Source organism: Ammospiza nelsoni, chromosome 7 (assembly GCF_027579445.1).
Source record: "Ammospiza nelsoni isolate bAmmNel1 chromosome 7, bAmmNel1.pri, whole genome shotgun sequence".
Taxonomy (NCBI): Eukaryota; Metazoa; Chordata; class Aves; order Passeriformes; family Passerellidae; genus Ammospiza; species Ammospiza nelsoni.
Window position 1 is genome coordinate 29,622,223 of NC_080639.1, and position 26,888 is coordinate 29,649,110.

The 26,888-nt window shown below is 40.5% G+C and overlaps 1 protein-coding gene across 2 annotated transcripts; it reads right to left on the reverse strand.

Moving 5' to 3' along the window:
- Positions 1-4,589: 4,589 nt before the first annotated feature.
- Positions 4,590-25,106, reverse strand: HACD2 (3-hydroxyacyl-CoA dehydratase 2). 2 transcript variants are annotated; one of them, XM_059475799.1, is made up of 7 exons: positions 24,942-25,106; positions 18,909-19,026; positions 18,608-18,626; positions 16,044-16,132; positions 10,155-10,276; positions 9,309-9,487; positions 4,590-8,636 (listed from the first exon to the last, which is right to left on the reverse strand). In XM_059475799.1, exons 1-7 carry the CDS (start codon positions 25,070-25,072, stop codon positions 8,554-8,556), a joined length of 741 nt encoding a protein of 246 aa, XP_059331782.1. In that variant the 5' UTR covers positions 25,073-25,106; the 3' UTR covers positions 4,590-8,553. The 2 variants fall into 2 exon arrangements, with proteins under 2 accessions (XP_059331782.1, XP_059331783.1); XM_059475800.1 differs by lacking the exons at positions 18,608-18,626; positions 24,942-25,106 and having other exon boundaries at positions 18,909-19,009.
- Between the last annotated feature and the right edge of the window lie 1,782 nt (positions 25,107-26,888).

Below are 26,888 nucleotides of genomic sequence, written 5' to 3' on the forward strand. Positions count from 1 at the left end.
TCAGGAACGTCATGACAAATGGCAGTAAGATACAATGTTTGTCTCACTCTAAAAATTATGCGCGAAAGCAAAACACTGCATATTCTGGGTGGCTGTGAAGTCATTTAAAAATGCCTGGCACTTACTACAAGAACATTCAGGCAATCATACTTTGTTAATGAATTATGCATAGAGAGGAGTTGGCTTTTTCTTTAACAACTAAGCCCAGCCATTTTCTGAAGGATGAGTGTAAAATTGAGGAGCTTCTGTATCTCAGTCCCAACATGGCTATGTACAAATTATGACATTAATCAATACAAGTGTGCTTTGCATAGAAGTCCATATAAAATATTTACTCTGTTCAGAGATCAACAAATATAAATACCACAATACTGTGTAGAAAAACAGAAACTTCCTATTCCTTATCCAGAAAAGTTAATGTTGCACCTTCCAGTCTAGCCTACCCTTCACAAATTCTACCTGCCCCATAAAAGCTTTTTTTTTTTTTTAATTCTTTGTGGGTCGGGTATTTGGGCAAAAATCAATTCAGTATCTTCAGTAATATCTTCGTAAAATTCTGGATTAAAATTGAACCATGCCTCTTTTTCAAAAAAGTATTTATCTGGTTAAAATAATACCAAAATGGAAGTAAACACATGGAAGACTTAGGGAACACTTGCACAAAATCACTCAAATGATTTCACCTCCTCAAGAACCTTCAGGAAGCCATGAGGGAGTCAACAGAGATTTACTGTGGCAGATCTAAATTTCTTCAACATACAAGTTCACATAAATTCTGGTTTCACATGTAGTTTCAAAATGTGTATAAAAACATTTTTTACTTTATTATTATTACAACAGGTGCAGCAGACAAACATTAGCATTCTTTCTTTCCATTATTTACTTTACATGGGGAATACCAACTAGATAGTGACCTCAGAACATCTGTGTCACATTTCACTCTTCATGGTCTTCATGCACTCCAAGATTCATGGAAGCATTAAATCCAGAACATTGGAATATCCAAAGCAGCCCTCTGAAACCAAGAGATAATCACACAGTCCAGCTTGGAGCCATGAAATAAATACTCAAACTGAACAAGCTGCTGTTACAAATTCTCTTGCTCCACACCACCCATCTCCCAGTAATCTGATGATTCAAAATGAATAGAAACAGAAGTGAGAAAATAGTGAAAAAACAAAATCACAGTGACTTAAAAAATAAACAAAAAGCCCAACCCAAAACAATCTGACTCATTACTGGCTTTTGGGTTTTTTTAGGGATACACAAGGAGCCTAGCAAGACAAGGTGCTTATTTAATCACATTTATCAGTGTTTTCATAGCAGCACCCATATTTTACCCCAAATGTAGAAATAAAATTTCCTGCATGCCCATGCTGTTTAGTCCAAGCAAACCTGGGGTACAGATCTCCATGTGCACATTTGCAATACAAGAGGATTGCATCATGAAATTCCCCATAATGCATGTAATTCATGTGGTCATTCCAGAGATTTCACATAATCCTGACATTAGGGAAAAAACAGCCAAGGATTCCAGTTTTTGACACAGGATGTGAACATTGCAGCCCATTTGTTAACTGCAGCAGCTTTACCTCATCACCTTTGGATAGCAGCGAAGCAATGGACAGGACTGAAATGTCTGTACTGAGTGGACTCCTGGAGGCTGCACAAAGCTCAGAGCCCAACAGTAGGAGTTTTACATCTTTCTATATGAGTTTTACATCTTTCTGTAGGAGTTTTACACCTTTCTATCAGCAGTTTATTCCTTCAAAATCCCAAATGCTTAGGCCTCATGTGCAGTTCTGCATCAGCAGGAACCTGGAGCCCAGAGCCCATGAATGCTTACATCTGTCTCTTGTCTGAACACACCTGTAAGCCTGGAGCAGGTTTCCATACATTGTCTGACTTGGCAATACCTCTTAAAGAATAACTCAGAATTTTCAGACTGCAGGGTTTGCTTCTGCCAAAGGGCTGTAACAGTAACTCTCTTACTTAGCATCTAGTTATTAAGTAACACTATCCAGTCTTACTACCAAAACTAACTAGCAATGTCTGACTTTCAATTTCACATCCATTTTCTTGCTGATGCAAGACAGTTTTTTCCACTGTTCCAGTTTGCTAACAAAGTACTTTTTTACTTAATTTAAATTGCACCAAAAAGCTGGGTAAGGAAACTCATTTGATACTATCAAACCAGCAACTTTCCCAGCAGAGGTTTATACACAGGAATGAAGGACTGAAACAAAGCACCTAACTCAGTGCATCCAGTTCCTTATAGTCTTGTAATAAACACCTGGAGGAAAATAAAACAAACTTCATGTCATCAGCACACTAGACTAAACATTGCAGCATTTCCATTAAGGGCTGCTGTTCTGTCTTAATAAACAAACAAAAAATCCCTCCCAAAACCCAAAACCAAACACCACCACCCTCGCCCCAAAGAACAACAACTACTGCATTCCAAAGGGAACAGGAAGTAAGTTTCATGTTTTGTCAATGCCCAAATATTCTTTGGAAAACACAGTAGTACAGCTCTGTAACCTGCAGCACCTCTCCTCTTTCATCTCATCATTTCATTGATTATTAAATAGAGGCCAGTACTCATTATCTTTTCTTATCCAGTAAGTGAAGAGCATGTATTTTACCCAAACAAACCTTTAAATGGCAAACTGATTTCATAAAAGCCATCTATTGCCAGGCTGATTAGAGGGTCCTCCACTTCCTATATACTCTCCACAAGTGATGGTTTTTGTGGGCATGCTATGTGCAGAAAAGAACAAAGTGCTGATGTTTACACTGCCATCAACTTAAAACTGAGGTTAAAGAAGATCCCTGAAATGCCTGTATCCCTTTATAGGTATTCTTCAGGTTATCTCATCCACTGTCCTGCCCAAGAGGCTGAATGTAATTACATAGGAGCCAAGATTCTGCAAGTTCTGGTGCTCAAAGTAGAAAATGCCAATACTTGCTGCAAGTGGTTACTGCTCACAGAAGACTGTGCAGACTGTCTGCAGCAGGAGAGTCAAAAGCACAGGACAAAAGGCACTTCACTGCTCACAATTCAGCTGAATAAGCTTCTGCAAAAAGCTTCCACCAAAGAATTTGCCAATAATAAGACCCTCATGTAGTAACAGGTAATGTAAAATTTCTATGTACAAACTGCACAGAATAAATTGAATCTAGAGAGAGGCAGCTGTGGCACATCAAAGAGAAAAAAATATTTCTGATAACACTAATGCCCAAGCTAATTTGTGAGGCCATAAAAAGAGCTTTAGGATCTTGCACATCTGTAAAGGAAAATATTATTCTGGAAATTAGTGATCAAGATTATTAAAAGAGTTACAAATTTTTAATCCACATTTGAAATTGCAACTACTTCAAAGGCAGCCTTCAGAAACCACCTAAGGAGCTTTATTAATTATCTTACCACTGTGAGTCTTCTGACAAGTGTGGAAGAGCATTTGTTTAGGAGACAGGAAGCAGAATTTAAAAGACACTTGATACTGAATGGAAGTTCCAGGCAGTTGGGTGGCTTGAATCAATCACTCCTAACAGCAGAAATGCTCAGTTCACATCACATGAAACTGAATCACACAGATATTCACACCTTTTTATTTTATATTCAGCAGCCCAGCACAGATCCCTCCTCTAGTCTTATATCAAGAACTGCCAATGCTTTAAGATGAGCCTTACATATTACTGTGACATTAATTTGCTGACAACCACAGAATCCTTATGCTTTTCAGATTCTTTACTGTTACCCTAGGGAACTAAAATTGTTCCACAGACACTGTTTTCAAACTGCAGAGAGGAAACACAAATAGCCAGTGATAGTTCCTGCAAGGCACAAGCAGAGCTCAGCACCTCTCCAGCACAGCATTTCTGAGTTTTTAATTACACAGCAGTGCTAAGTCACAGCCGTCATGCGTAGGACATGTGCTGATGCTGGGCATGACAACACCATTTCATCCCCTCTCAGTCAACAAAAAAATCACTGTAGTTGTGCAATCTTATGACAAGCATATGCCTGGAATAATAGCACTCACTCTGCAGCTACCACTCAGTTCCTTTTAGAGGATTATAACTTGTTATTTATGGGCATTAATGTCATCCAGACACAGTTTTTAAATCTCTCTCAGGAAGTGTTAAAAATGCTAAAAACGTTGCCGTGGTAGCAGACATATTATATTTAGTAGATGAACTCTGAAGTACTCTGTTGCATTAGTTTAGCATTCCACTATATTTATAATACTCAATTTTGTTTTTGAAGGAAACCATCAGCATCAAGTACAGAAAACAGCAGGAGAACAAAGAGCTCACACTCAACTGAGGATCCTTCAGGGAGTTCTGAGTGTTGACACAGTCAGTTCAAGGTGTTGTTATGAGCACTTCTTTTCAATGTGGAAAGCAGAGCATTAATAACAACATGAAGTTTCTTATTTCTTTTGTCCGAGTTCCAGAGTTACCTATGCTAAAAAGAACTTGTAAATTAGAAGATACACATTGTATACAAATGAATAAAAACACAGCCCTAACTCATACTTGCAAAGTATCTGCTTTTGTTCCTTAAACAGTAACAATACAACATATTTTGTTCAGAATTATTTTATTTGGATTATAGCAATTAGTATCACTGTTCAGTAGGCCAAATCCAGGCAGAGAGCACAGAATCAACTGCACAAGGCAACAACACAGACTAGTATTTTAGCATACAAACCATTTCACTGCATTATCAAGTTGAAATATCTTTCAACCATGCATAAAAAAATCTATGCTTAAGTCTTTCAGAGCTCCAGGTAATATCAGATTCCTAAATATACAAAAAATACATTTAACTTATAATAATCTTAGTGAATCAGACTTATAAAATTACAATTTTATTCTTCACAACATAGAAAAAAATACAAAAATGACTGTATATAGTTTTCACCCAAGTTTCACTGACATATACATCAAAATATATGATTTGATGTATACTCATGAAAATTTTAAGCTGAAAGATAAGTTTTAAAATGAAACTGCAGATTGGTCCACACAAATGCCAACCTTCATAATGATAAGAAAAAAACCCTCTGATAAAAACATCACATTGTGAAAAAATTACAATTTACCTGCACTGTAACCTGCATTCTTACTGTAATTTACAAATATGAACATGTCTACAATTCCAGTTGTAAAGCACACACTGGTGAAAACCTTGGTCTTTTGGAGGGTAGTGACTAACTCAGAGCTGGCATGGTAGAACAGAAAGTGCTGTCAACTGAACAGTGCACACAACAGAGAGCACCAAAGCAGGGGGGCCTGCTGGTTTGGAGAGGCTGAGAGAGAACATGCAAGCCAAGTAAACAGTCTGTGGGGAAAATAAACCCTTCTGCACTTGTGACACAGTACCAATCAAAGCTTCTGTTACAGAGCTCAAGAAACCACAATTTCAGTGACAGATGAGGGGAAACTTCTCTTATGAGGAGAAGAAACCCCACATGTGTCAGCAAAATCAGTATTAGGGAACAACCCAAACAGTTTTAGGGTATCACACTACAGTTCTCTCTCAAGATCACCTTCCAGTGATTTCCATGGAAGTTTAACTTGAAAAAGCACTGCAACATAAAGCACTGAATTTTTGTACACACTAACTGCACATTCAGACTTCAGAATATAATCCATAAATCATCTTTGCCGGTGAGAATTTTGACTGATAACGCAACTACTTTTTCTTTTGAAAAGAAAAGTAACTCCATTTTCTTTTAAAAGGCCATAGTTTATTTGCATATCTGTCATAAACTGATACTTTCAATTAAAGTAAATATTCCATATTAAAGCCTATTCAGCAAAGGTGTTGGTTGTACAAGTTTTCTCACTACTGGCAGCTTGCTCTGCTTTTCCATGGTGCCAGTGCTATCTGTTGTAGATCTGTTCTGTATCTTTCTCATCAACAGAGCCTGGAGCTTGCTTATTCATGCAGGAATATTACACAGCCATTTTTTATCTCCAAATTGGACCAACAAATTTGAAACCAAATCTTTTACTTGGGCACAGAAATCAAATTAAGAAAAGTTCAGGAGCTGAGCATTGACAATATCCAGTAACCTAAGTACATCAGGAAATCAGATCTTTTAGATGACATCCTTCAGAAATATTGACATTAACTTCTTTAATAGCAAGTAGAAGCAAAAGGAGATTTTTGTTCAGAGGTGGAAGCTCACACTTTCAAACAATGACTTTAGAATAATGTAACATTTCTCAGAACACTACAACAAAGCTCATAACCTAATACAGAAATTAATGGAATTGTTGCGTCTTTGAATCCAAAACCATTTTGAGGTTGTATATGGCCATAGTAATACAATCACAGAATTGTTTGGGTTGGAAAAGACCTCTAAGATTGAGTCCAACCATCATCCTAACACTGCAAAATCCCAGTAAAACACATCCTCATGCACCAATCTTCAGGTATTTTAAATACCTTCAAGGATGGTGACTCTACCATGTCCCTGGGCAGCTTGTTCCAATGCTTGACATTTCTTTCCATGAAGAAATTTTCCCTAATATCCCATCTAGACCTTCCTTGTCACAACAAGAGGCAGTATTCTCTAGTCCTACTGCTTGTAACTTGGGAGAAAAGACCAACACCCAACTTGCTACAACCTCCTGTGTTTTATAATCCAGTCAATAACTGGCTCCAAAATGTTGAAAATAGAACAAAGATTATTATTGTCTCTTGTCCTTTCTCTGCCTATAATAACCCTGTTTGTGTTGAACAGGAAAGGCTCTGTATAGTCAGACACAGGGAAATTCAGTCTTTTTGATGGAGCCAAAGAAAAATCACTGAAAAATAACAAGTTTGGTTTTTTTTAATATTGCTCTGACAAGCATAAATCTGAATAACTGTATATAATAAATGTATATGATAACTGTAAATCCAGCTCTTCCCAACTGCTAGAACAGAGAGCCTGTGTCCTCAGTACCTCCCAGCTGTGTTTAGAAGAGCTGGGATGTGTCAAACACAACCAGGCCATGTGCAGGGGAGTGCTGGCAGGCCCAGCATGAGGCAGCACTGCAGGCAGCATGGGAGGGTCACACCTCATCTGTGCACTGAATCATGACCAGAGGGAAGCCAGAGAGGCTCACATGTCTAGTGACTCCCACTGGCTGCAGACAGGACTGTCTGGCCATCAATTCCTAACAGAGCAAAGCCATAACCTACATTTCCTTTTGTCTCTGCCTGGATATCCATTCATTTACCTTCTCCTTTTGTTCCCTTCATTCCCCACCCTGTTGCTCCCAATCAGAAGTTTCTTCTAGGCTTGGGCACAGCTCACACAGCACTAATGCTTTCTGCCTCACCACAAGCCTTTCTCAGCTCCTTCCTTCCTTTTCCTTTTCCCTTCCAAGGAAAGGTAAAGCCTGAGAACCTGAGAAAGCACCTAGGAGAATGTAACTTCTTGTGGTCTTCCACTCTTTCCAAAGAGCAGACGAGGGTGGCTTGTCCTCCATGCAAAGGCAGCAAGTAACACGTGAGAATTTGCTCTGCAAGGAGCAGATTGTGACTCTGCAACACTTCAGAAGCTGAGTGCCTGGAACTGCCTGCTTGGATGTGCCAGAGTGATGACCTCAGTCACTTGAGAAAAGTCAGGCTAAGGAACAAGGCCCCCAAACACAGGAGACCAAGCAGACCTCAGCACTGAAAGATGAGTATCACAGACAATGACTAGAGATGATAATTTATAGTAAAAAAGGGAGAACTGCACCTGTTTCTGGGTGAACTACCTCCTTATATTGTTTAGATTCATTACTGATACCACTAAAGTATTACAGTTAGTATTATTTATTTTTTTAATATGCAAAAAAAGTATTCAGGGATGCAGTACTTGGGGTAGTTTTAATGTTTTGGATAAGAATTACAGCCTCTGAATTAATATTAGCATCTGAGTGATCAGCTTAAACAAGATCTTCAGAGAGCACACTCTGGTCAGACACTGTTTAAATTCCTAAAGAACCACATTCCCCTCATTTTCCATAACTGGTTTCTTGTTCTTGCTCCCATCACCTTTAAATACACAACCTACCTTTCTAAATTCAAATACTTTGCCCAGATTACATTCTCCACTGAAGTCTCTGACATTATCCTGAAATATTCCAGAGCATATTGTTTGCTTTCACAGCAATACATACAGTTTCTGGCATGCAGTCAAGCACTTAAAAAAGGAGGTATCAGTAATATAATCCCAATTCAGGCATTTAGTGGGTACAACTTCATCACTCATACTGCAACCTTCAGGCATTTAGTAATAAATGAAAACCATTTAGCACATCATTTAAGGAAAAGGTTAACTGCCAAGCCATATAAAGTTTAAGTTTTCCGAAGCACTGCAAGCTGAAATTATTTCAATGTTTGACATCCTGGAATTTCACTGAAATCAGATTTATTAGTTATTCTTGCTAAATTACTGGTCTTTTACCTCTGACTTATCTTGGTATACTCTTTACAAATGTGCTGGGTATTGAAAAACTGCAGCATTTTGATGTTTGAAAAGTTCTGAAAAGGAGTTGGAATTACTCCGGCTTCTTGTGTTCCTCAGTGTGGGAGAGAACCTTCCGCCTCTGATGCAGCATGTGGAAATAGAGCTGAGGGAAGACTGAGGAGAAAACACACCCAAGTCAATAAAGAGTCAAGAGAGGCCTGCAAGATGCACAGTACATGGTCAAGGTCACCAATTCTCTATTAGAAGATATCCTAATCCACTTTTTGCTTAAGTTATCTATTGCCTTTACACTCTAAAGAGATGAACTGATATTGTTCTTAGGCTTCAGGTACTATTAATTTTTCTGCTAGAGAAATCACATTTTTAATAAAATGCAAAATGCCTTATTTAACTCTAAATGTGGAAGCAGATGACAAAAGCTGCCATAACTGCATGCACACAATACAAAGAAAACAGACTGCAGGGCAGAAAAATTTCCAGATTTGTTTGATTTTTTGTAATTCTACTGTCACTTTTTCAGGCTCTAAGGCATTTTATACACATCAGTGCCTCTTTCATCTCTGTCTATCCAGAGCTTTTTCTCTTTTTATTTCTAAAACTATGGTAAACAGCATGTTTCCAAAACAACAAAGGAGGGGGTGGAAAACATACATACACAAACAGCAAAAGCTGAAATTTCCATGAGAAACCTTTGGGAACCATGCAAAAATTAAACAAGGTCATCAGCAGGCTAAATTGGTTACTCCTATGTATGTTAATCCCACAATTGTTCGTTTTTCCCAGTACAGCTGTTAATACAAAGAAACCTAACAAACTCATACTTACTTGGAATGTAAGAGATCATGACCAGGATCAGGAATGTATAGTAGTCAAATGAAAAATTGTACTTGTTAGGTAAACTAATGGAATACAAGCCAGACTGCCTGACGAAGGGTAATGCAGCATATATTGTGAGTAATTCACCTGAGACTCCCATTGGATACAATACTATAAACAAAGTGTACCTAGAATGAAACACAGAAAGAATTAAAAGTTATTACAAACTCTGACAAAATGTTTGTTAAATGATATTAGAGATATTCAAATTTTGAATTCTCCACTCAGTATTTCTTTTTCTTAGATCTTATTTGATTAGAGAATGGCAAGGTATGAGCACTATTGCAAGGTGAGTATTCAGATCAGCAATCATTTGGAAATACTTAAAGATTTTATATGACAATCTACAAATTGTCTTTAAAGCTATTCTCCACACATACACACTTTGTTAATTTGATTTCTGAACTCTTTGGTAGAAGTAATTTTACTACTTAAAACAGGGTCAAATATAGTTGATGTTAATCAATGAGCTTAAATATAATTTCAATGACAACCACTGCATTCAAGAACTACTGCTAAATGTCAGTTTACTTTCTGCCATCCCCTACTGTTACATATCAGTTTCTGACAAACAATTATTTTGAAAATGAGTTCAGACAAATGCCTCTTTCAGCTTGCAATGTAATAAATCTTTGTAACCCAAAAATCTGCTGGAAAGAAGCTAGGCAGCCACATTCACAAACAGGGCAATTACCTCAAGGCAGAATCTAATTTTTTGCACTGCAACTACTTTACAAGAGAAATAACCCTGTCAGTTCAGTGCTTTAAGGCTGTAACTTTTACCATGCTACCGACCTGGCCCACTTGATGAGATAAGGGAGATGGTTTAACAAGCTAAAGGTGTAAAAAGAGTAACGGATGATCTCTGTGATTGTCCAGGCCACTACAAACAAGAGGACACTGTCTTCACTTTGTACCTGTGAGAACAGAGAAAAGGCTTTGTATGAGCTTGAGCATTACCAGTTATTCACCAGACCCAAGGAAACCTCAAAGAAATCAATTCCTGTGGGTTACTTTACTGCATCATTTTAGACAACAGACTCCAAGAACGAGCTTAAAAGCAACATTAGTAACAACAGTAAAAACCCTTCTTATCATGCTCTGAATTTTTCTGGTTGCTTAAGAATAGCTCTGCTTCATGATCAGTTAACTTTAGCTCTCATATTCTGAGCAAGAATAAACCTGTACAAGAAATCCTGAAAAGCTGAGTATAATTCTTAACTCTTCCCATTCTATAAAGTACCAGCTTCTATTTCAGTCCTATGACTGTCTCCTAGTGCAGAAAGAATGGTCTAACACCTGATACTTGGCATACACTTAATATTCTGATACTAGCTCATGGTGCTTCTGAGCAGAAGCACTGTTTTCCTTTTCTGGTCAGAAACTGGGTGCTACTTTTGAGCAGCAGCAGAACAGCTAACACCAGATCTCAGGCTGGCAGGAGAGAAGAACCATGCTCAGATTGTCTCACCTCAGGTAAGCTTGACAGGCACCTGATTCACTGTTCCTTGCTCCATTTTCTGCTTATTGTAACTAGCACAGTTCCTCTAATGTTACACTCAAGGCAGTATCACGTTTCACTGCTTTACACCTCTTGGAGCTTTTATGTCACTCACACATCAGTGAGGCAGCTGCAACTCCCCCCACATTTTAACCCTGAGATCAGCTCAGCTGCTCTGAGCATGGTGCTAATAATGCCAAGCTTGTGGGCTTGATCCCTGCATGGGATCATTTAGGAGCTGCCTCAGTGATCCTTGTGGGCCCCTTCAAGCCCAAACCATTCTGTAATAAACTGCCTTTATGTGTGATATTTATAAGGCAAATCCTCAAAAGCATGTACTTTAAAATGAAGAGCTATATTGATTAGATTATGGAGCATCATTATGAGGTTCAAGTTCCTGATGGATCTCAAGTACATGTGGGGTCACAAACCCACAGAACAAACTCTTGAGGGACCAGACATGATTTTAATTCAGCCTTCTCCCTCTACTCTTCAACAGAATTCCCAGCTGTATGAGCACCTTGAGCCCAAATTCAGTGGACAGTGGGAATGAAAAGAACCCAACCACATGGGCCCATATTTTCTCTTTTCTTCCAACTCTTGAAAAAAGGGAAAAGGAAGTCAGGAGATGTGGGTAGCGCACTCTATTCATCTTGGACAAAGTATAAACCAACAGATAAAAAAAAAAGGGTCAAGAATGTATATATATATATATGGACAATCAGAATTTTCTTAATAGGAGGGGACTGCTAATATACTTTTGGGTAAAAAAAGGGAAATTTTTTCCAAGGGAATTACCCAGAAAAAGCTTTGTTACAGACTGCAAAACCCAGAAAAATTTATACAGAAATCTTGAGCTATCCTGGAATGCAGAGCTGCTGGTAATCAGTATTGTGCTGTAAATCTATGTTCTGCAGCATGTAACATTTCAGGTCACTTTCACTGCATTTTGCAGCAAAAGAAACTTATTCTTTTTCTTTTCCCACATTCTAATAATTTGTTTATATATTAATCTCCCTTACATCATCATAAAAGAGCAAAATCCAAAAATCATTTGGAGATTTTCAGAGAAGAGACCCAATCTATTTTTAGACATTGCTGCAGGATCCTAATTCTGTTTGAGGTCTGCTTTATAAGTTCTTAGTTCTCAACAGGGAAAAGTGAGCAGATGCTGCTGCTCCAGAGGAGGAATGTGCTTGACAAGCACTCCAGAGCTGCATCTTCTGGCCAACTCGGGAGTAGCAGTTTAGTGATGAGTTCATCTAAACCTGTGAGGCCCAGGCTTCAACCTGTGCTTTAAATCCCACTTCTTTCCCTAGCTATGGAAATGGGAAAAGTCAAAACCCAAAGTTTGGAGCTTGAAGTAGCACCCAAGGATATGAGCAAGGACAAGAAACTGGGGTGCTACCAGTGAATCATACACATGGGAGTGGAAATTACAGCAGTTACAGTCCAGTTCTAGCACATGACATCTCTAACACTGCCTCCAAGGTCTGGTCTCCCCCTCTCCTTTGTATTGTAAGTTCACCCCATTATGAAACACACAACCCTGTTGGGTCACTTAAAGAATCACTGATTGTGCCTTCATAGCTTGTCTCCCTATCTAAGGAAAAACAATTTTTCAGGAGTCCTTACTCTTTTAGCCACTGCTAATGCTGCATTTGCATCATTCCTCCTCCAAGCTGAAGACAGGGCAAATACACAATAACCACTAAGGCCAATGCTCCCTGAGAATTCAATTCTTCTTCCACTACTTTCTTCATGCCAGTCTTTCATGGAAGTCTTAGACACAAGTCAAAATTTATTTACACCTTATTTATCCAACTCTTTTAATAGGGGTCAATCAAACAACAGGCATGATTTCTGGCATGTGTTTCAAGCCAACATATCAGCAAGGAGGGTCCTGGATATATTTCAGCTTTTCTTAAATACTGTGAATAGCCAACAATGTTTGCTAAAATATAAAAGAAACCACTGTCTTTTAAGATGCAAAGATGAGAACTGGGAGTTGACAAAATAAAGCCTGAGAGGTTTTTAATGTTCTCCTTAAGACTGGAAAGGGAAATTTCTCTACATTAAGAGAAACAGTTTGACAAATTTGCAGAAAATTTCAGCTAAACACATAATTAAGCAATCCAATGCAGAAGAGCAAAACCAGCAGCACTGTGCAAGTGTAATGATGGAAAATATTGGAACAGCATGTCTCTCTCCAAAGAGCTGGTTCTCTGGTGCAGTAATTAAAAAATAAAACATCAAATTCAGAGGAAAAAAAAGGAAATGTCACAGTAGGCACAAGGGGCCTGATAGACCATTGTGTTGTATGGTATTGTTTTAATTTTACATAGATGTAAAGCAATGATGAGTCAGGTTTTTCAACTGTACTAAACCATTCAGACTTCTGACCCTTCCATCATGGACTTTTTACAACAACTTAGTCCTAAATATCCTAAGTTAAGATGTCATTCCCTCTTTTAAGTAAGTATGCTTTACTACTGATTGAAGATATCAATTCCCCACTGCAGGTACTAGAATTACCAATTCTACATGCTTTAAATGATGTTTTCACAGCATCTCTTGTCTGTGTGTTCTACAAAAGTTCCTCTAAATATAAATTACACTTATTTGCAACCCATCAGTAACTGAGCCCAATGGGATAAGCAATATATGCTTGCTGACACCATTTTTAAATTACCCATCAGAACTGGGTGCAGAATTATCTACCAGCACTACTCCACAAAGGCCTGCCATGATGTCACCAGATGATCTCACTGCTCACACAAATTCCAAAAGACCTCTTTTGAGCTGAAGGGCACTTTCTGTTCTCCTATGCCTACACTCTCCCTGCCCTTCACACCAGGCTGTTTGTTCTCTGCCCTCCTTTGCAGGGGAAACAGTAAAATTCACTGAACTGGTTCCTTTCTGAATAATGGCCAGCACTGGTGATGTGCCAGGCCCCCCTCCACAACACCAACAACTGCTCCCACAGTGCAGGTGAGGAGAATCTCAGTGTGCAGTGCTTTAACATTGCCATGCTTTAACATTTATTGTGAATAACTTCATATTGAGTTTAACAACACAGCAGCACTGAAGTCCACAAAAAGCACAAACAAGTTAGTGGCAAGAAGCATGCTTTAAATCACATCACATTTCCAAAAGTGTATCCTGACAGAAGGAGGATGCAATACACATTTCTTCTTTTAGCTGTATTATATATGAAGAGAGTCTGGAAAAGCAAGATACTGAACAAGTCTCATTCAAAAAGTTAAAGAGGAAAACTGCAGTTTGTTTTACAAGGACCTCATCATGCAACTGCATCGCTTACAAGTTCCACAAAGCTGTGTGAGAATTTAATCCTGGCCTTCACCATGGAGCTCACTTGTGCAGACAGCCCTTTAGAGAAAGTAGAACACTTGTGACACTTGCAAAACATCTCCCCAGGTGAGCCTGCAGCTCCCTGGTCGGGGCAAGGGGAGGGAGCAGAACACAGCCTCTGATTTATTGGCTCTAAGTCACAGGTCAGAAATTCATCACAGGGTTCCTCATCCAAGCCATTCTCATACCCATTTACTAAGGCATTAAAAAAGTAACACATAATACAGTCTCTTGCAAGACTTTAACCATAAGACCACACAAGTGTGGGGAAAAAAATCTGCATGGAATATTGTTGAAAGAATCCTTGTTAAAAGTCAAATATTTGGCTACACTCATTGCTCCCATTTTGTCAATTTTCTCTGGTGAGAATGTGGGCATAAGCTTCAAAAAAACCTAACCCACAATCACATTACAGGTTTTTCTTTGATGTCTAACAGACAACACATAGAATAATTCTAATCCTTCCAATGTAACCTTTAATGTTTGGGTTACTTCAAAACCAGGAGACAATTCATAAAAACAGATTATCACTGTTTTTTATGAAGCACCAGATATCCCAAAATCATATAGATAACAAGCAAAACTCCAAAACTATTTATTGTAAGCATTTTATAAATATATATAAAATCTAACATCTTGAGATTATGTTTTTTTTAATCAAAACCTAGTACTTATTTCTGGTGAGTTAAACAGAGACCAGAGTACATTAATGTGCACCAATAGGGAAGTCCAAGGTTTTATGTTTATTGAGAAAAATAACATTCCTCCACTTTAAGTAGCATGAAACTGAAGCTTCACATGAACAAGCATCACAATACCAGAAAGGACTGATAATTGCTGGGAACTACAGTGACTGATGTTACTCTACATGTGCATGGATGCTCTGATAGCAGGTTTGGAGGAAGGAAGAGAAAGCAGCTTCCCTCAAGACTTTGTAGTAAGCCAAGTTCCTTAAGACATTCTCCATTCAAGTCACAAATAATCTTATGCATAAAATGACTGTCACTTATTTCAGGCACCCATGCTGACACTGGTATCAAGACTAATTTCTTTCTTTAATGAGAAGAAAACTAGTAAAATTATTTGGCTACAGCAGAGATGCAGCATATTTGGGCTACTACAAGGATTCAGATGACATGAATCAGTCACCATAACCTGTACCAATTAAAGCATGTCTAGATTTTCAAATAGCTGTCAGAAATCATGTTCAAAAAACAGGGCTTCCAAAAGATTCTAAAGAGATCTGCCTAAAGTACAGCACTGTTTGGTGTGGTGAGCAGTGAGAAAAAACACTCAGCCCCCAAAATTTACCTACATTTGAATATAAGAAAATTGAATGAAGGACAGAGGAAAGATTACCCTGGAGAGTGACAATGGAGAGCATGGAGCAGTGCTGTGCACAAACAATTGAGGGGGAGTTTCAGGTGCCACAGGAAGTGAACTGCATATGCAGGAGGGCAATGAGATTTTGCTTTTAATGCTGGCACGAGTGAGATGAACACTACAAGGCTGTACCAAATTCTGTGTTCTGTGTTACACACTGGAAGCTGTGTAACTGTCAGTAAGGACTGCAGAATCTATCCAGGAGCCAGATGCCTCACAGCGACAGAATCAGACCTCGCTCTGTTTGACTGTCAACAAAAGATGACATCAGACCTGTTTTTATTTCTTTTGATCCACAGAAATTCATATGAAGAATTTCCCATGGGGGGATACAAACAGAAGACATTTTAAGGACAATAAGACAGCAGTCAACACTTGCTTTTCAGAATGGATCAATAGCTTTTCTATCAATTTGTATCTTGACTTACCTCTTTTACACTATGTGTTACTGCCCATGTCAGGAAAACCCTTGACATCACTTGGAAAGCAGTCAGAACAACAGAAGAGGGGACAATGCCTGGAAGATATTTTGCAATTAGTAAATATGCCTGATTAACGAGGTAGGGTGGGGAAATAAAACACAGCTATACCAAAGTCCAGTTATTTGAAATTTCTGGAAGGAAAGCATATAATTTTTTTTAATTTGAAATTCTGAAGTCAGTCCTTCAGTATGTTTATACAGCATAATGCAGTGCGAATCCCCTGACAAGGCTTTCTGCATCAAAATGCAAACAAATGTAATTGATCTCATTGCAATCACAGCACAGTCCTCAATACACAGAACAGCTCAATCAGATAATTCCAATCAAACAGCTTCTGGGATACAGAATTTCAAATAATCCTGTTTGATTAAAATATCCAAGATACTCTTCATTACTGTGATTTAAAAAGTAAAGACAATAAATATGCTTTGCACTGTATACTCTAAGAAAAAAGAGCCATCAAAAATTATAAGTCTTTTTCAGAAACACTGATCTAGCCCATATTTCAATAGATGAAAAGTTTGTAGCTCCTTCCTGGAAATACAACTCAGAAAAACCCCCAAACCAAAAAAAAAAAAAAAAAACCAACCAAAAAAACCAACCCCACAACAAACAAATCCCAGGGAACAGCTGATGCACTGGCAGGTACAGAGGCAACTTGAAGATTTTCTCAAGCAAGCAGATATCACTGGTTCTCCCAGCAAGTTCCAACTGACCTGTCAGTAAAAGGACCCTACACAGCCAGGTCTGTCAGAGCAGGAATAGTTTTAGACTGTAAGATTACACAAAATTTCTAAAGTTTGCATCTCAAAGTTTTATTTTCTTCTAATAGTGAAATGATAAAGAGCAGGTGTAGCTCCTAAGAGACAGTAAAAAGTGCTTGTAAAGCTAATGCAAACCACAAGCAACCCAACAGCCTCAGAGAGATGCAGGGACCAAACAGAAAATGAATTAGGAAGAGAGAGTAAGAAAAGCCAAAAACAAGTTTCAGTTGAATTATTTTCATTGATATGTTTTGGCTTCTTTGAGAGGGAAAAGGAAAATCCTACAGACATAGTTCTCTTCAGTTTTATCCCACTGTCTTGGTCTCTGGACTACGTTACCTCCTTTTCCAGCTCTGCATTTTTTAAATTTTTGCCATATGTCAAAGTCCTGTTCTCAACCATGCTTCACAGAGACACTCCCCTATCAATGCTTGTATTTTGAAGGACTTGCCTCACAGATGCTAACATTTCAGATTCTACTGAAAAGATGTAGAGAGAAAAGTTATGCTGATACACACAGCCATCTGTCACACATAAGCTTTTCTATTGACAGAGAATTACAGCTCCAGTTAGAGCAATTAGTTCAGCAGGGGCAAAGGAATCTGCAAATTTCCTGTTTCTCCTTCCATAGGAACTTGTGCTACAGTCAGTGAGACTGCAGCAGACAGCAGCAGTGCATCCAGCTGTGCAAACCCCCCTCACTTCATTTAGCTGACAAACACTTCCATTAACAGAAAAAAATATAATCCACAGCCACTTACAAGAAAACCAGTCTTTTGCAAAAGAGTTTTGTTAGGGAAAGCAAAAAGAATAAAACCAGTATAAAATGTTGCCACTTGCTCCTAATGGCTCTCTCTAATATTAAATTGTGCTACTAAGGATCACATGAGCTAAATGGATCCACACCTCAAATCAACTGAGAAAACAGCAAAGCACTATGGATTTAGGATGATAAAACTAGCATTTTATCTGCAAGGTTTTTTCTCCAGTGTTCCAAGATTTAACTTCTGCTTCTTGCCACTTGTTAAATAAGACCTTAAAAATGGTACATTTTAATATTAATTTTTACTTTTTTTTTAAGTATGTTTATTCTGGTAAAAAAACAGTAATTGAGATTTAGTAAAATTAAACAGCATTGGAAGGACTGCCTTGGCAGCACAGGCAAATAGATGAACACACAGTTTACTCTGAGAAACTTTTACATTAATTTGAGGTGTATATGATCATTCCCTTCCTGGGGTAATCTGTGCACAGTTTATGAAATGCCTTCTAAAGACATTTTCAGAGCAGCTGGATGATTCAGGAGGGTCAGAACTACTTCATTAACTACAGAACCAGACTGCCCTCTGCTGACACATTCCCAGCACCAGCTCTCCCAACACCTCACTTGGTTATTGAAGCATCCCCCAGAACTCACTATGAACCTACAATCCAATAACTTCTCCATTATGTGGCTGTCTGGACAATGATGAAAAATGCCAAATTTGTAGTTGCAGCTTTAGGAACCTCAACACCATCTTTAAGTAGTGGCTAGTAAACATTCAGATAGGAGCTAAAGCACTGTTTAATTGTTTTGTGACTTCTCAAATTAGGGAGTTAAAAACTGCAATGTATTTCAAACAAAAATTAGTAAGTTATGCAAGCAGTAAATTCAGCAATTCACAGACTGTAACATTTTTCTTGCTAATATATTGCTAAAAGTTCAGTCTTCTATAAAAATAGTAAACAGAAAATTTGCAAGCTTACCAAGTGCACAGTGCAGAATCTAGAACAAAAAGAAAAATTCAAATCACTAACATTTCAAATTAGCAATTCAGACACATATTTAGTTCTGTTACAAGTGTTTAAGATTCAGTATTTGCATTTCAATGATTAAGATTAATATTTAGCTCTGCTGCCCAAGCTAAATAGCAGACAGTAAAACTCCCTCTTGCTAAAAGGAAAACTCAGCTTTTGTGTGAGCTCTTCAGCAGAATGAAAGTAAATGTAAGAAATACAACACATTCATGCAAATATTAGTAAGGCCAGGGAATAGGACTACACTCACCTCTAGCAAAGCTCCAGTTTGGAAGAATTTCAGGGGCTTTTCTATTGAATAGTAAAGGCTGTGGTAGCTGCCTTTAGCCAGATATGCCCGAACTAGGCCGACTGCAATAACGAGCCACCTGAAACAGAGACAAAAGGAGACATTAAGCAAAGCATAAATTAAAAGAAACCTTTAATCTCTCTTTCAATACTTGAGGAAGCAACAGGCAGAACTGTCCTGAAATACACTAACTCTGCAAAACTGGAAATGTCAAATACTTGCATCTTCTACAAATTTACCCAAGTGAAAGATGATGCATTTTAAAAGCATTTTTCAGCACCAACATGGCAGCAATTTCTCTAATGTCTCAATTTATTTTTCAGTGAGCTCTGTTTAATTAGTTATGGAATGTATTCATGGCAGATTGGCATCATATTTTCTCAGTTGAAGCAGAAAACCCCTGACAGCTAGTGAGACCTATTACCAGCTTAGAGCAGTATGACATAAACAAGAAGAAATGGATTTTAACATTTTGGTTCAGTTCAAAGTAAACTCCTGGACTCTATGAGAGGTCATCCAGCTTAGCTGGGAGCATATATTATATGAGAAATAGTTATAGATGAATAACTTCAAGGAAACTGAGCCTGCTAAAGCCTTGAAGACAGCATGGCCATTCCCATCCCAGTTTTCCTTTTTAACCAACAAATATATCTGAGCCTATGTAAGCCATGCCCATGTAACTGCAACTGTATGTGAACAATGTGACCTGTTAACCCTGCTCATTTTCCCTTCAGGTAACTTAAACAAACCTAAACAATTTTCATCCTGGCTGATGAAGCTTTCACTAAGTACCACAGCCGTCCAGAGCTGGTGCTTGTCCCCAGCATGAGAAATTCTTCAGTCAAGCCTTTGCCAAACCACAAATCCAAGGTGAGTGGTCAACCCCAGTCAAACACTCTTCATTTGAAAATAGCATCTATAGTGAGCTTTATTTCCAATTGCTTTTGGCAATATGGGGAGAAGGGGCTGCTTGGTCAAGGAGAATCCTTAACAGGGGCCCCCAAACCTTTCACTGACAGGCTCATCCTGGCTGTCTAATGCTCAATTACTCTGAGTGCCACCCAGTTTTACCTCCACCTCCCTCCAAACTCCCTGTGTAAATCACCAAGTGTCATTGCTAACAGCTCACCTCAATGTGTAGACATGTAGCAAGCCCACTGACTACACAATAGTTTTCACCCTCTGGAAAAAAGTGTGCAGCTGTGGTTTTGTAACAGGGATGATGAAGAAATTCCCTTTATTTACAGCATACAAGAATCTTACAAGTACCACATTAGCTTGGATATTGCAGAGTATGTGCACATATTATCCCAAATGTAACAATTGTTTGAAACACGCAGTGAAGTTCAAGAGTTACTTATTGTTGAAGATTTTTCAACAATAAGCAACTGCCATCCAAGTTTGTGTTTGTAACAAAATCTGTTAGCAGAACTGAAAGAAAGCTAATTACTTTGTGCCTTAACTTCTGGAAGACAAGCACCAAAGTAAAGCAGGGGGAGTGGGGAAGATAAATGGGAAAGAGAAACAAGCCCTCCCTTTCTACAGAGTGACAAGTTATTTCAGTTAAAGCCATCTTGTGAAACCAAAAGAGAAACATTTGCAAAGTGATTGCTGTTTACAAGGAATAAATCAGATTCATTTTGTATTTGGACTTCAGTGCAGAATAAACCAGTAAGCACCAGAGTATTAGTGATTGTCCCCTGTAACACCAACTGCTTCTTCTTTAGGACAGGAATCAGAGCAGGCTGACACTGTACTCTTCTCATCTGTCAAGTTTCTCTGTTTTTCCTGATTTTCCACGTTTGTTGAGAAACTGCTGAATTGAGCAATTTCTGCAGTTGCACAAGATGCCAGCTCTTGGCTGTGCCTGCCAACCATTCTCACCTGAGCAGAGACAGGTGAATCCCACAGCTCCCAGAGGAGCTCCAGCCTTTTGCTCTGCCCCACCCTCGTGCCAGATCACTGACTCCAGCAGGACTGTTATTTCCATTCCATTTCCTATCCTTCAAAAAGCATTTGATACAGATCAGAGCATGAATCCATACGAAATTGAAAGCTGAGCCTGGTTTGTGCTGAAGCTTTTAGTATCTCTGTCCTGCTTCTGTGATTCTTAAATAGTTCTTCACCTTCTAGGACTAGACAAAATGGAACAGGAGAAGGTGAAACCAAGGAATATCAGCTGAAAACGGAACTTGGCAAGAAGTTTAGAAGGGCAGCAAAAGACACCACTGTCTCATGAAAGCTCATTTCTCTGACCTACACACTGAACTCCACCTGGAGTTACACTTCATTAAATTACTGTTACCCTGTCTGTAAACTCCAAACGGGACAATTACCATTCTTTGATTAATCCAGAATAAGAAAAATGTATACTGAACACACAGAGTTTTTCTACTTTAATTTGGTCAGACTTGATAGACAAGCTTTGTGCTCAGGTCCTTAGGTAAACTCCCTTGTCTCTCTCACAGGTCATAAAAAGGCATTTTCTTATGCAAAGTTTACTGAGGTTCTGTAACATTTATGCAAGAGAATACAGCAGAGCTATGCAGTGATTGCACCTGAAAGAGAGAAGTGTACTTTGACTCTCAACAAGCACTCAGGGAAGACATGGACAATGAAACTCATAACCTGGAACACTGAGTAACACTGATTAATACAAACCCTTGCACTGATTAATACAAGCCCTTGCACATTCAAAAGCTATTGCATTACCATCGACCTGGTTGAGTGAAATCCTTTTAAAATTCATTGTTTATACCACCACCAGCTACTTATACCCAGAAGTACTAGTCAGTTACAGCACTTGACTAAAAATAAGAAACCTTTTAAAGCAGCTTATCTAACATTTATACTCAGCTCTAGCAGTATGCCCCAACTCCCCACCCAGCACTACCCAGTGATTTTGGTCAGGCAGTTTTTAGGAACAATCATTTCTATGCTGCATCTCTGCCTCCAGAAATGAGCTCCCCATGCCAGGCCAGGCATGACTACACAGCTTCACTCTGTGATGGGGAAAGAGTCTGCCTGAACACGAGAGCAGCAAGATGCAGAGCTTTCTGCAGCTTAAGGCTGTGAACCATGGGCAGCAAAACCTGAGCAATACAGCTGAGAACCAACTGCAGTCCTGGTTATCCCCTCTACCATGATTGTCCCATTTCTAAAAAAAACCCACCCAAAACATGAACCATAGTAAGTGCATGCAGCTCCAGTCAGAGATCCACAGGTACCCATGCTTTTTGTACTGTTTTTGCTCTTGTAAAAACCATTGTATGGGTTTTTATGTAGGAATCCATACACTGCGTGCACTACAGCATGAAACTAGAAATAAGATCTATTATTTTTGGAGTAAGTTGTGTTTTCTTTAGCTAAGCCAAGATAAATGCAAAGTAAATGCAGTAGCTATGCTGACATTTTTCAACTGTCACTTGATCTATTTTAAACAGTTAATACTTAAGGCAACTATGGTTTTAAAACATTTACTTTAGTACCTATTTACTGCACAACAATGTTGTTGTGTGCTTTAGTTTATAAGCCTTTTGTAAACCAAACCAAACAAACCACTTCCAAAAAATCCCATGTGCTGTTAGAGCATCACTTCATCACCTGGGCACCTTGAATTTTTTGGTTTTTTCTTTTCAAAATTCTCTTCCCAAGGCAGTGCAGTTGGAGAAACTAAGTCTGAGCACTCTGACTGACAGGGGGTCAGTAAATAATCAGTGCCACCAGTTGTGTATCAATCTTTCCATCTTTTCATCTGAACAACTGAGCTTCTGTCAACCAACTCTAGAAAACTACCTTTTTAAAAGGCTTCACAATAATAAGAAACAAACTGAGCTTTTTTCCTAAGCTCAGTCCTGTATATTGTGGAAGTTCAGCAGTGTCCAGGGGAAGTGCAACCTCCTCATCCATTTGAAGAGGAATTATCAGCGAGAGCCCTCGGTGACCTACCCCAAAATAAAAGTGAGAGACAACACAGAGATATGACCATGATCACAGAACTCATATGGTAACTCCCCAAACTGCAGAAATCATTTAATCACAGCCCTCTCCAGAAAAAAAGCAGCTCATGTTAAAGCACTATAAATCACATCCCACCCAAGAGTGGAATTTTCTAAGAGATTTGATGTAAATCACAAAAATGGGCAACACTGTGGTCAAGATTTATATGCCAACAGAAAGCTAAATAGAGCTTTATGCTATTTATTTCTGAGCTTCCAGCCCTCAATTTTTTTTAATTTGTTCTTCTTTCTTGAAGAAAGAAATTTCCCATGCCCAGGAGCTCACATGCCATGACAGAAAGTTCATGACCACAAAGAAAACCTTCCATTTATACCACAGCTTCTCTCTCAGGTTTTTTATATCTTTTATAAACACAAGTGAATTGCATATGAGCAGCAGAATAAGCAGGGAAATGCTTTTATTTCTTAGAAGAGTTCAGAGGTGAACTCCTTAACATTGTGCAGGGACACCACAACAAAACTAAAAAGTTCTCCTGACTGCCTGCAACGTGTTGTATTACTCATGCAATTATTTCTGAAACAACAGATTACTTAAATCAAACTGGTGGGTAATTATCCTTGCCCTCTGAGTGAAATACCCTGCAAATATCCTATGGAGCCATCAACCAGCTCAGTGACATCTCACAGTAACACAGCTGTTGGGTAACGGGTGTACCAAGCACCTCACAAGAACCGAGCTCTGCCAGCTCCCCTACTGCTGACCCACACAAGTGGAAATATCTTGTAAGCTGAAACAGGATCAGCTGCCACCAGCAAAGGCTAGAATCTTCATGTCCAACTGCCTGATTGAAGTGGATTTTATCTATATTAATTCTACACTAACCTTTCCCCCTAACATGACACTACTGTGTTTGCTCAACTCCTCACCTGACAGGGTTTATCTAGTGGAAAACATCACCATTTGGGATCCATTTTAAAGGCTCTTTTCTTCTCCCACCCAAATATCCTCAATCTTTCAAAAGACCGTTTTATTTTTATCTGGATTGTAATGAGATGCGACAGCCACAAATTAATTAAAAAAAAAAAAAAAGAAGAAAAAAGTCTCCTTTCTCTTGAGAGTCCCCAGTTGTCACTATTTTTAGTTCTGTACCTAAGAACACACCTGAGCAAGCACCAATTGGCCCCAGACTGCATTACACCATGCAGGGCAAGGGCAGAGCACCAAGCTGGTCCAGGAGCTCACACATCCCAAAAGCAGCTTCCAACCTCAAATTACAGAGCAGCTGAAGGGTCTACGGAGAAATCCTGCAGGGCTCAAGATCTTTGCCTTTAACTACTGCTGCGGACAAATTCCCTGTATTTAGGGTCACCTCTAGTGAAACCTGCTGGACTCTACACCACAGACATGGTGATGTGAGGAACCTACGGCCAGCTGGATGTGAGAGCTGCTGCAGAGCAATGAACGTGTCAATGGCAGAGCCGGGCAGCTCTCAGGGAACCCGCACCCACCCCGTGCTGTGCACAGCCCGCTCCGGACGGGCAGCCGGACAGGCGGGGCGGGCAGCGCTGAGGGCTCACCCGGGCCGGGCAGGGACAGGCCGAGGGACCCCGGGCACCCAGCCGGGGTTACGGTCACAGAGCACGGCGAGAGCCGGGACAGCGGCAAGGCAGCTGAGCCTGGACGCGCAGGAGCCGCTCGCCAGCACGAGGAGCGGTGAGCGAGGGCTCGGCTGTGCGCCTGAGCCTGACCCGAAGTGCGAGGCAGGGCCGCTGACAGCACGGGGGGCACAGACCCGGCCCCGGGCGGCGCAGCCCATGGGCTCGGGACCGACGGGAGCGCGGCCACGGCGGCGGCGAGAGAGGCCGCTGCTCTCGGCCCGGCCCCGCTCGCTGCCCTGCCCTCGCTGCCCAGCCCTGCCCTGCCCTCGCTGCCCCGCCGAACCCACCCGCGGCCACAGCCCGGCCGAGCGCAGCCCCGCGCCCCGGCGGCGGCCCCCGCCGGGGAGCCCCGTGAGCGGCCCCGGCCGGTCCTTACCCCGCCGTCATCACCACGTTGTAGATAACGAGGTAGCCCGTGGCCAGCGCGCCCGGGCCCTTCCTGCGCCGCGCCTGCTGCCCGCCGTAGCCGTTGTCCGCCCGGCTCCCGCCGCTCCCGGCCGCCGCCATCTCGCGGCTCCCGCGCCCCGCCCGCTGCCGGCGCTCGGCGGGCGCGGGGCGGGACTTCCCGCGCGCCGGGCGGGGACGGCTCCGCGCAGCCGCGGCAGCGCCCGCGCCCCTCACGCCGCGGGGCGGGCTCGGCCCGGGAGCTGCGGCCGTACCGCGGGGCAGGGAGCGGGACCCGGCCGGGGATCAGCGCCCTGAGCGCTCGGTTTTCAGGGCTGGTTCAAAACGCCCCTCTGCAGACAGGTGTCCCGTGTCCCTAGAGACGTTAACGGCGTTAGTTGGTACGGTTATTTATGGAATATCTCATAGGTTTTCATCACTTTTGTAATGTAGTTCAGAGGAGAGACGACTGAGAGGCGATCTCCATTAATGCACATAAATATCTCAAAGGCAGGTGCCAAGAGGTTGCTGCCAGGCTTTTCGGTGTGCCCAGCCACAGGACAGGGAGCAATGGCCATAAACTCATACAAGAGGTTTCGCCTCAGCATGAGGAAAAGCTGCTTTACAGTGTGCCAGGGTGGCAGAGCACTGGAACAGGCTGCCCAGCGAAGCCGTGGAGTTTCCCTCTCTGGAGACATTCCAAACCCAGCCAGACACGTCCCTGTGTCACCTGCTCTGGTGACCCTGCCTGGGCAGGGGATTGGACAGGGTGATCTCCAGAGTCTCTTCCCACCCTACAATGCTGTGATGCTGTGTGAACGAGAAGTTGTAACTCATTTCCTGCTGAAGCTCCCTACAAGAGCAAAAGCCTGGAAAGCATTACTTTCCCAGCAAGAAACAGAACTGCCTTTCTGAACACCCAAAACAGAAGAATTTTTATTTTTTTTCTCCCCTACAGAAATTGTAAACACGTTGTGGAGTTACTTCTCCATTCCCATAAACATTTCTCGGTTTATTTCCTATGCATGTCGTGGTGCAGTCCCTTTATGAGCAGTGCAGAATAACAGCATAAGCCTCACTCCCCATCTCAGAAAATTCTGCTTCCATGTGAGTATTTTTGTGGCTTATAAATTCATGTGCATATCTCTTGCAGACAATAGGGCTCAAAAGGCAAGATGATTTATGAGAACTCAATTTTCAAACAGCTATGCTTTGGTGCAATATTTCAACAAATGTAAAAAATTTTAGAAAAACAAATCATTCATTATTCATGTATGCAAGTAAAGAAAAAAAAAAGGCCTCTGTTTGCTAAGTCTGACAGTCACTGCAGAGGAGAGGAGTGTGCAGTCCCGTGCTGCTTTCCTTGTCAGCACAGGGAAATGGGGACCCAGTGACTGCACGCCACACATGCAATTAGCAAAGGTCTCCTCATCAAGCAGAAATGTGCACAGCATGCTTGGAAGGTTGGACAGTTTGGTCTTTAAGTAAATTAAGTTTCTGCAAATGCAGAAACACAAGTAGTGAAAAACAGCAGCCAGCCCCAAATTCTCCATTGTCTCCTGAGAAGACTGAATGTTATACAAAAGAAATACAAGGAGAATTAAGTGGCCCACCTCTGGCAGTTCCTGTGTCTTGCATAACCTCTGCTATTGGGGTTTCAGCCCTATGACACCCCAAGACTGGACTTCTGCAAACATTATACAAGCAAGGGAAGGTTTATAGAAAGAGATAATGCCTTTTATTAAACCACGGCTGGCAAAATGAGACAGAGTTTCAAGTACATAAAATATCTTTCTTCAGTGGAAATGGAATTCTATTCATCAAACAAAGCAAAAAATTCAAGGTCAAATACAGCTTGCAGTCAATTGTTCAGAGCTGAATCAGATGCATGTCACATAATTTTGGAAGTGGAGGTCATTGTTTCCTGCAGAATAGAATG

Bases quoted from the DNA above. Each gene is read 5' to 3' on its own strand.
- HACD2 (XM_059475799.1), bottom strand. From the start codon at position 25,072: ATGGCGGCGGCCGGGAGCGGCGGGAGCCGGGCGGACAACGGCTACGGC. The intron at 19,027-24,941 runs GTAAGGACCGGC...TCTCTGTTTCAG, and splicing joins AACGTGGTGATGACGGCGGG to GTGGCTCGTTATTGCAGTCG. The intron at 10,277-16,043 runs GTAAGTCAAGAT...CTGTTCTCACAG, and splicing joins TAACACATAGTGTAAAAGAG to GTACAAAGTGAAGACAGTGT.